This window comes from Rhamphochromis sp. 'chilingali' (assembly GCF_963969265.1).
Source record: "Rhamphochromis sp. 'chilingali' genome assembly, chromosome: 19".
Lineage (NCBI taxonomy): Eukaryota > Metazoa > Chordata > Actinopteri > Cichliformes > Cichlidae > Rhamphochromis > Rhamphochromis sp. 'chilingali'.
Genome location: NC_137946.1, coordinates 7,967,584 through 7,978,503, shown reverse-complemented (window position 1 = coordinate 7,978,503; position 10,920 = coordinate 7,967,584). Strand labels below are relative to the sequence as shown.

At 42.1% G+C, this 10,920-nt stretch overlaps 1 protein-coding gene across 1 annotated transcript in view; it reads right to left on the bottom strand.

Moving 5' to 3' along the window:
- Positions 1-10,920, bottom strand: part of gusb (glucuronidase, beta) — a 30,098-nt gene that overhangs the window by 16,650 nt on the left and 2,528 nt on the right. Inside the window, exons 4-11 of the mRNA XM_080866054.1 lie at positions 10,756-10,898; positions 6,681-6,868; positions 6,400-6,552; positions 6,126-6,304; positions 3,222-3,368; positions 2,105-2,189; positions 252-428; positions 31-166 (exon numbers count right to left, since the gene is read on the bottom strand). Coding sequence (XP_080722180.1) covers positions 31-166; positions 252-428; positions 2,105-2,189; positions 3,222-3,368; positions 6,126-6,304; positions 6,400-6,552; positions 6,681-6,868; positions 10,756-10,898 — 1,208 coding nt within the window. The remainder of the gene's footprint in view (positions 1-30; positions 167-251; positions 429-2,104; positions 2,190-3,221; positions 3,369-6,125; positions 6,305-6,399; positions 6,553-6,680; positions 6,869-10,755; positions 10,899-10,920) is intronic.

Below are 10,920 nucleotides of genomic sequence, written 5' to 3'. Positions count from 1 at the left end.
ACAGGTTGCTTTATTTTGAAGCTGCAGTACCTTGTGATGTCATGAAGTCTGCAAAGTTCCAGATGAGTTCACCAACGAAATACTGATTCCTCTTCTGGTCGAACACATCATGGTAGCTCTGCAGGAGAGCATTCTGGTACTCCTCAGTGAACATCATGGGTGGATCCTAAAGAGTGACAGTAAGACTTGTTAAAGGTGCAGAACTGACTTGTGAGTGAGTGGAGTGAGTTAGTGAGTGAGTGTATTCTTACCATGTGAAGCCCTGGAACTGCATCTGCTCCATATTCACTCTGGATGATGGGTCTCTGGTACTTTCTGTACCAGTTTTCAAAATGAGTGCTCAGCTGAAGAGGAATGATATCCAACCGGCCTTGATCAAAATACCAGGCAAAGTAACTGTTTGCACACACTACATCTACATAGGGACCCTAGAGAAAAAAAATAACCCAGAAAAGGATTCAGAAGTATTCTTCAACATGGTTATGATTTACAATTATTTATTAAATATTTATGACACAATTTTCTTGCAGTCACCCTTTAAATAATAAAATCTGTAAGGTGCTTTTTATCAACCAGTTTCAAGTTGGGTAAATGAGTGCATGGCGCTTCTGTTTTAAAATAAACACCATGCCCCACACTGACATGCATTAATGTTCCTCGGTCCACTGCATTAAACTGGAGGCTCTGCTCTTCATCTCTTCATTGCCTAGGTGAATCGTGGTATCAGAACTCCACTCTCAGTTTAGGATAACAACCGCATCATAGGAGTCAAGACGGAGCACATATAATCTTATTGTATGCAGATGATGTTTTACTATACTAACAGAACCACACTCGTCATTATCTCCATTGAAGAATTTTATCTCTGAATTTCGTCTTTACCCAGCGTATAAGATCAATACAGACAAAACTGAGGAAATGGATGTAAACAATAATATTCCAAAGAGGGTGAAACATACTCCTTGTTCATATGTCCTTGTCCTTGATGTAAATATATAAAAATTGTGTATGTTTCTGTTCTGTGTCTTGTGTACTGTTTGTTTGTATATGTGTCTTTCTTGCTGCTGTTACACCCACATTTCCCCTTGTGGGACAAATAAAGGATTATTATTCTATACTCAGTTGACTAAATTTACTTACTATGACTTATTAGGACTTAAAAAGAAAAATCAACATGGGTTTTGTGAGCTGCTCATCTGGTGTTAATTAACTAACTTAGTTAAATTGCTATCTTGAGCAGGGCACAGACCTGAAGCACTCAATGTGATTCATTTCACTTAGTATAAACTTCACCTTTTAACATGATTATAACAGAGGTGCTACTTAGCAAATTCTGTTACACTATTATCATCAACGATGTGTCAAATAAAAAGTCTGGAAACTGAAAAAAGAAAGGGATGTGCAGACTTTGTTTAATATGTGATGTTGACATTGATTGATTGAATCTTTATTTTGAACATGTTGAAAAAGTACAACAAAATAGAATTAAAAGAGACAAATGAACAAAGCAAACAAAAGGAAAACGAGCAACCACAACTCCAAATAACTTTCATGTTCAAAAAGGAGCAGGAAGAAGCATAAGCTTATTTAATCCCACCCCTTTTCCACTATCTAGTATCAATAGACTACAGAAATACCTCCTTGCAATTACATTATATGTCATGTGTATTTATTTTTTTAAATATATATACATATATGTTTCTATCTATCCATACATACGTATATACACATACGCACATATACACATTTTCAATAACCCCATTAACACCTCTAGGATACACAACCTACAAATATATATATATACACCCATACCAACATACCCGTGCACCCGCACACACATGAAAATATTAGACAACACCCTATCAAATCTCTACCTTTTCCCTGTACCCTGTAAAAACCATATCCTTAAACCGCTTTTTAAACTGCGCCATGCTCGGACATTGCTTCATATCTTTACTTAGTCTGTTCCACAGCTTCACTCCACACACAGAGATGCAAAAACTTTTTAATGTTGTACGGATACGAGGATGTTTTAAAATTGAATTCCCCCCTCAAATTATATCCCCGTTCCCTTTTAATTAGTGTGATGGATGAAGAAACTCACCCCTTTGTCCATGTCAGCTGCAGCGATTGTGACGTAAGTGACAGGTCGGGTTTGGTCCAGAGCTTTGGTGTGCTCAATCAAAGTCCTGTAAGGGGGTAGAAAAAAAGGAAGTGATTTGATGTTGGGCTCAAATCAGCAAAAGATGTGTCTTGAAATGCAGTTGTACTAAATACAGGAAATGCCGTCTGGGACATACCAAGTGTTGCTACATTATGGGGAATTGGCTGGAATTATTGACTTTAAATGTTAAATTTCCTTCCTTAGTTGGACATTTAGTTGTCTTATTTCTGTTTGGTTAAAATAAATGTTTGTTTCTTAATAATTACATTAGTGTTTGTCTCTAAGTTCTTCTTTGCTTGTTTTTTTTTTATTTTTTTTAGCTCAATTGTTTGTTGTTTTATGCTCAATTTAGTTTGGTTTTAAATGTTAGTTTGTTATATTTTGTTGCCATTACAATTAGGGCCAGTAGGATACAGAATATTTAAGCTCAACATGATATTTAGTAAATTAAAAAGCCGATATTCCAAAATATCAGCCAATTTTTATTTATTTGATCATTTTTTCCTCTCTCAAACATGACTTGTTTATACTACACTCTGCTTGGATCAGCTGGTTTTTGTGTTTGTGGGGTTCCAAACAACAGGGACGTTGCAGAGTTGCACCTTCTAATGGCTGAACTATGCAAAATCAACACTCTACTTTTTAAAAAAAATTAATTCATCACTTCAGCTCGAATTAGTTCTGTTCACTTAATTTCTTAGGGCTCCATGATCACCTTTTGGGTTTTTTGCTTTTTTTTGTAAAACAAAATCCACTTTTTAAAAAACTACATTATGTTACTCATGCCTAACTAGCTTTGTCCCTCATACCAGCTATCAGATGGATATCAGATGCTACAGACAAACTGATCTTTTCTACCAGGATTTTAAGAGTTATTACTGTTACACCTTCAGTGTGATAAAGCACATATTTGAGAAGTAGAATAAACATCAGAATTCACATTTTCAAACAAACGGAATAATCCAACATCATGTTGCTTATCTGTGCAGTGATGACTATTTGAAGGGTGGCAATAATTGGAGCTTTACACCTCAAAAGAAAAATAACCTGTACTCACTTGAAATAAAATTCAGCAGGAGGCATCTCTGAGGCGGGCTCATTGGCTACCGACCACATGACCACAGAGGGATGGTTCTTGTCCCGGCGCACAAGCTCGTCCATGACAACCAAGTGGTGAGACAGAGAGGCGTTTCGAAAACTGCGACTATCAGCAAGGCACAAAAGAACACAACTCAGCCTGAGCTGAAAGACTAACGACTCAGATCCATCCACACTGCAAGATGTGAAGACCTAACTCACAACTGTTCTGCTTTCCAGTAAAGTTCAGCTATTGTGAGTTAGTCTTTTATTATAAAATGTAATATTATGAGTACTGTACACATTCAGGTTTAGAAACATGTGGACAAAAGTCAGTTAAAAAAATATGAAAAAAAACCCCTCCAATTTGTCAAAGGAGCTTGCAAAGAAAAGTGTCTGGACTTCTTTAAGTTGCTTGAAGACGTTTCACCTCTCATCCGAGAAGCTTCTTCAGTTCTAAGGTCAAATGGTGGAGATGTAAAAATACTGAAATTGTTACTTTACAGTATCAGAATCAGAATCAGAATCAGAATACTTTATTGATCCCTGGGGGAAATTATTTTTTTGCTAGATGACCAGATGCTGGGGGCAGAGGAAGCATGTGGAGAGTCCCAGATAGTCCCACTCCAATTTACAGTTTTTTCTGAATGCTTAAACCCTAACTGTGATTCCTGTAGCACAATCTCTAAAACTATTCAGACTTATAGCAAAACCACTCACTGAGTTTGCAAAACTAAAAGCACAAAAACTGCTTTGCACTCAGTTTGCAATTTTGTAACACACACTTTGCAAAACTGTAGGCACAATTAACTACACAACACTCAATTACCAAATTTCCAACACACTCCTAGCAAAAGTATACACATGTATGGCTATCATTAACACTAATTTGCCAACTGTCTGGCACACTTTCACATGTGAAAACTTTTTTAGATAATTAGTTCACTTTGCAATCAGCCTAAGCACTATAATACAGGTAAGCTGTGTGTGCGGAGTACAATGGAGGGAGCAGAAAGAGTGAGAAGTAGAGGAGGCCGAGGAAGAGGACGTGGAGGTGAAGAAGTAGGATGAAGAGGACGACAAGGACAAGGAGGAGCAAGAGGAAGACGAAGAGGGGGGAGAGGAAGATGAGGAGGGGGGAGAGGAAGGGTAGGAAGAGTAAGAAATAGAATTGCTGATGACATCAGAGCTACAATAGTGGACCATGTAATCAACCGTGGAATGACCCTGAGGGTAGCTGGCCAACGGGTCCAGCCTAACTCGAGCCGCTACACTGTAGCAAGTACCATAAGGACATCTTGAAATGAGAATCGGTTAGTACAGTCACTTCGCACAAAGATTTGTAGCACTGCCATATGCCAATGAGAAACACACCAATACCATTGATGTAAAAATACTGAAATTGTTACTTTACAGTATCAGAATCAGAATCAGAATACTTTATTGATCCCTGGGGGAAATTATTTTTTTGCTAGATGACCAGATTGCTAGATGACCAGATGCTGGGGGCAGAGGAAGCATGTTCACTGCAGACCAAGTAACCCATATAGTCATTATGGCGATTGCAAATAATCCTATACTTGGAAATAACCACTTGTGTTTGTTTTGATGTGTTTGAATAAACACCAGTACTTGAAGTTTGGATCCCTCTATGCTTATGGATCTATGACAGCAGTATGAGCTCAAACTGACATAGCCTACCTTGTGCACAGAGAAAGCAAAAGCCAGATGTGTTTTGTATTCATACCATCAGTGTGCAGTTGCCGCATTGTGTGCTTAGTAGATGATGGCTTGTGTGTACTGTTTGATACGGAAACACCATTTTTACGAAGGTGTGAAGAGTTAATCTAGCTGTGTTTGCTTTTGCAAGAGAACTACAATGTTTTGATTATTGGGTGACAGGTTTTCTTATTTGTGTGAAGAGTTTTGCAAAATTAGCCAATAGTTACAAAAAATGTGCTTAAGCAATCAGAAAAAACTGTAAACATGTGTATGGCAGACAGTCATCTTATTGTCTAATACTGTCAGGGTCCTCTGAGCAATTATGGACTAATATTATAATGTATGTATTTTGTATTGCTGTCCCTCGTTCTCCCTGCTTGTAGACATATGTGCATGTAGGTGTGTGTGTGTGGCCCTGGCAGGTGATTGGCCACACCTGAAGACCTTGACACACCTGCAGTTGATCAGGCCTGTCGGAGGAGCTACTTGAGAGTGTGGTGGAGCTCTCTCCGATGCTGGATCATTGCGTGGCTTCACGTTAGTCTCTCGACCAGTTCTTAGTTTGAGTCTCCTGCATTATTGTGTGTCTGACAGCTGCCTCTCTCTTATGTCCCCAGGAGTAGCGGGAGACGAGAGGGCAGCGAGCACGGGGTGCTCATCATGGAGAAGCGGAGACAGGAGCACTAACACTGGGAAGAGGACACGTCACGGGAGTCGGGAGAGCACGGGATTTATTGTCATGTTTTTCCATCACTGTAAATAAACGCACTGTCTATACACAGAGCACCGCGCCTGGGTCCTCATTCCCCATATCCCCATGGTCTGCCAGCCAGACCGTGACAGATACACTGTGTGACATAGCTGTAATTAACTTAGGAATGAAGTCAAGTTTGATATGCAGACTGAATGCTTATAGCCTATGACAATCACATGTCATTTCATGCAGTATTCCTATTGGTCACAATAGTGTGTAACATTTTTTGGCAATTCTAACTTGGGCAGCATGAAGTTCATAAAGAGTTTCAGCAGGGGTGGTATTGGACAGCATGTACAGTTTTCTCTATGTCTTCATATGCTGTGGCAAACAGAATCTTTCACTTTTGACCTTACTGAACCCTCAAACATATCCAAAGGTCACACAGATATGTGTGGTAACACTTACATGTCTTTGATGCCAACACCTGGGCACTCATCTATCACCACAATCCCATGACGGTCACACATCTGCAGGATCTCCTCAGCATAGGGATAGTGGCTGGTACGGAATGAGTTGACCCCTAACCACTTCATTAAATTAAAGTCCTTTACAATTAGGGGCCAGTCAAAGCCTCTACCACGAATCTACAACACATTAAAACCAGAAAAGTAAACATATGGTCATTGGAGCCTATTTTCTGCAAAATTTAAAGGAGTTTCATCCTTCTAGGGGTACTTACGTCAGAGTCCTCATGCTTATTGACCCCATGGAAATAAAATGGCTTGTTGTTAATGAGGAACTGGGTGTTGGTAACGTTTATTGTGCGGATACCAACTGGCAGAGTATACTCATCCTCATATGTTGATGTCTCACTGACTGCAATTAGGTGGACCTCAATGTTGAAGAGAAAATGTTAGAATAATCGAAACAACACAACCTGACAAATCGAGTGGCAATGCTCAGTCAAACCACATCACACTGCAGAAACACACCTACATGCCTGTGAGCATGTTGCCTTACCTTCATAGAATAAAGGTAACCTGGATTCTCGTGCATCAAGTACGGCCACCACAGCTTCACATCTACCACTTTAAGCCCTCCAGATGACCCATTGGAGGAGGCCACAAAGTGGCCATCTTTGTCCATTAGAGTAATGTTCAGAGTGTTGTTGAAGCCACCTTGAACAGATACTTTGTATCTGACAAGACCTACAATGCAGAGGAAACAGCAACATCTAATGAATAGACAGAAACTACACATTTAAAGTCTGATGTATATGATGCGGATGCTAATCTCTCTAAGCTTTTAAGATAAGATAAGATAAGATAAGATAGAACTTTATTAATCCCTCGGGTGGGTTCCTCTGGGAAATTCGACTTCCAAAAAAAAGCACAGCAACGACCGAAGTTACAGTTACAGAATTGTTATATATATATATATATATATATATATATATATATATATATATATATATATATATATATATATATATATATATATATATATATATATATATATATATGTATATATATATATATATATATATATATATATATATATATATATATACACTCAACAAAAATATAAACGCAACACCTTTGTTACTGCTCCCATTCCCCATGGGATGGACGTAGAGACCTAAAATTCATTCCAGATACACAATATAACCATCCCTCCCAAACAGTGGTCACAAATCAGTCCAAATGTGTGGTAGTGGGCACATCTGCTATATTGAAATAATCCATCCCACCTCACAGGTGTGCCACATCAGGATGCTGATCTGACATCATGAGTAGTGCACAGGTGTACCTCAGACTGCCCACAACAAAAGGCCACCCTGGAATGTGCAGTTTTTTGCTCTATTGGGGGTCTGGGGACCCAGAACCGGTCAGTATCTGGTGTGACCACCATTTGCCTCATGCAGTGCAACACATCGTCGCATGGAGTCTATCAGATTGTCAATTGTGGCCTGTGGAATGTTGGTCCACTCCACTTCAATGGCTGTGCGAGGTTGTTGGATATTCGTGGGAACTGGTACACGCTGTCGTATACGCCGGTCAAGCACATCCCGAACATGCTCAATGGGTGACATGTCCGGTGAGTATGCTGGCCATGCAAGAACTGGGACATTCTCAGCTGCCATCTGCCCTGAACAATGTGAGCCATGATTCATCCGTGAAGCGCACACCTCTCCAACGTGCCAGACGCCATCGAATGTGAGCATTTGCCCACACAAGTCTGTTACGGCGACGAGCTGGAGTCAGGTCAAGACCCCGATGAGGACGACGGGCATGCAGTTGAGCGTCCCTGAGACGGTTTCTGACAGTTTGTGCAGAAATTGTTTGGTTGTGCAAACCAATTGTTCCAGCAGCTGTCTGGGTGGCTGGTCTCAGACGAACTTGGAGGTGAACCTGCTGGATGTGGAGGTCCTGGGCTGGTGTGGTTACACGAGGTCTGCGGTTGTGAGGCCGGTTGGATGTGCTGCCATATTCTCTGAAACGCCTGTGGAGACGGCTTATGGTTGAGAAATGAACATTCAATGCACGGGTGACAGATCTGGTTGACATTCCTGCTGTCAGCATGCCAGTTGCACGCTCCCTCATTGCTTGTGGCATCTGTGGCATTTTGCTGTGAGACAAAACTGCACATTCCAGGGTGGCCTTTTGTTGTGGGCAGTCTGAGGTACACCTGTGCACTACTCATGATGTCAGATCAGCATCCTGATGTGGCACACCTGTGAGGTGGGATGGATTATCTCAATATGGCAGATGTGCCCACTACCACACATTTGGACTGATTTGTGACCACTGTTTGGGAGGGATGGTTATATTGTGTATCTGGAATGAATTTTCGGTCTCTACGTCCATCCCATGGGGAATGGGAGCAGTAACAAAGGTGTTGCGTTTATATTTTTGTTGAGTGTATATATATATATATATATATATATATATATATATATATATATATATACATACACACACACACACACACACACACACACACACACACACACACACACACACACATATATAAATACAGAGACAAATATAAATAAAATATACAAAGGGGATAAATAGAATAAATAGGAATAAAAAATAAAAATACAAGTGAATTGCACATTTCAAGTATTGAGTCTATTGCACTGTTGACTATTTACAAAAGTATTGCACAAGGTATTGTACAGTGAGGTGAGGAGGCACTACAGCTTAGTTGTTCCCCCCTCCTTTGTCCTCCTGTTTCCCCTCCCTCTCCCCTCCAGAGAGGAGTTAAACAGTCTGATGGCGTGTGGGACAAAGGAGTTTTTAAGTCTGTTAGTTCTTGTCTTGGGGAGAAGCAACCTGTCACTGAACAGACTCTTCTGATTGTTTATGGCCGTGTGCAGAGGATGCCCAGCATTGTTCATAATGTCCAGCAGTTTCTTTAATGTCCTTTTCTCTGCCACTGTCACCAGAGTGTCCAGCTTCATGCCGACCACAGAGCCAGCCTTCCTGATCAGTTTCTCCAGCCTGGATGAGTCCTTCTTTGCTGTGCTGCTCCCCCAGCACACCACAGCATAGAAAAGTACTCCAGCAACCACCGACTGGTAAAACATCCTCAGGAGCTTCCTGCAGATGTTAAAAGACCTCAGCCTCCTGAGGAAGTACAGTCGGCTTTGGGCTTTTTTATACAGGTGCTCTGTGTTGCATGACCAGTCCAGTTTATTGTCCACCCACAGCCCGAGGTACTTGTACTTGTTGACCACCTCCACCTCCTCCCCCTCTATCTGAACCGGCAGTGGACCTTCTCTGGACCTCCCGAAGTCCACAACCAGTTCCTTAGTCTTTGAGGTGTTGAGTTGCAGGTGGTTTGTGTGACTCCATGCGACAAAGTTCCTCACCAGACTTCTGTACTCCTCTTCCTGATCATCCCAGATACACCCCATGATGGCCGTGTCATCTGCAAACTTCTGAATATGGCATAATTCAGAGTTGTAGCAGAAGTCAGAGGTGTACAGGGTGAAGAGAAGAGGGGACAGCACAGTTCCCTGTGGTGCTCCTGTGCTGCTGACCACAGTGTCAGACGTGATGTCCTTCAGCCTGACGTACTGTGGTCTGTCGGTGAGGTAGTCGGAGATCCAAGCCACCAGGCAGGGGTCCACCTCCATCCTGTTCAGTTTTTCCTGAAGCATACAGGGCCGGATGGTATTAAAGGCACTGGAAAAGTCAAGAAACAGTATCCTGACCGTGCCTTTTCCCCCATCCAGGTGTGAGTGGGCTCTGTGTAGGAGGTACAGGATGGCATCCTCCACTCCGACACCCGCCTTGTATGCAAACTGTAGTGGGTCCTGGGCATGTTGTACCTGTGGTCGGAGGAAGTTGAGGAAGAGCCGCTCTAGAGTCTTCATAAGATGTGACGTCAGTGCCACCGGTCGGAAGTCATTCATCTCATTGGGCCGGTTCTTTTTGGGGACCGGGACGATGCAGGATGTCTTCCATAGGGCGGGCACTCTCCCCAGTCGCAGACTGAGGTTGAAGACTCGTTGTAGCGGCTCCCCAAGTTCAGCAGCACACGCCTTAAGCATCCTAGGACACACCTTGTCTGGGCCTGCTGCCTTTCTGGGGCGAAGCTTCCTCAGTTGTCTCCTGACCTGATCCACTGTGACACTGGGAGATGTTTGGGAGGAGGGGAGGGGGGGAGATGTCTTGCTGCTGAGAGAGGGATTGGAGGAGGGGGGTGTCATGGTGTCAGGAAGGGGGGGAAGCGAGGGAGGCAGGAGAGTGGGGAGAGGACTCTGTAGTGAAGGTGAGGGTGGGGGGGTTGTGGGCTGGTCAAACCTGTTGAAGAAGTTGTTGAGTTCGTTTGCCTTCTCCACAGTCCCCCCCACTGTGCTTTTCTTGGTGTTGTGGCCTGTGATGGTTTTCACACCATTCCAGACCTCCCTCATATTGTTCCTCTCCAACTTCTGCTCCACCTTCCTCCTGTAGGTGTCCTTTGCTTCCCTCAGGCAGCGTTTCACCTCCCGCTTTTGTACATCAGTTTACCTGCTTACAAATTCTTTTGTGCTAGTAAGGATTTTAAATCACTGTGCATCACTGTATTAATTAATTTAATTTACCAGTGTTATCCATGAAGTTGGTCTCCACTGAGATGTCATCCACATGCACTTTAGGAGTAGTATACAACAGTACAGAACGATGAATCCCAGCATAGTTGAAGAAATCAAAGTCAATGTTTTGCACAAAAAACCCATCAGGATACCTGCAGACCAAACACAGTCTTC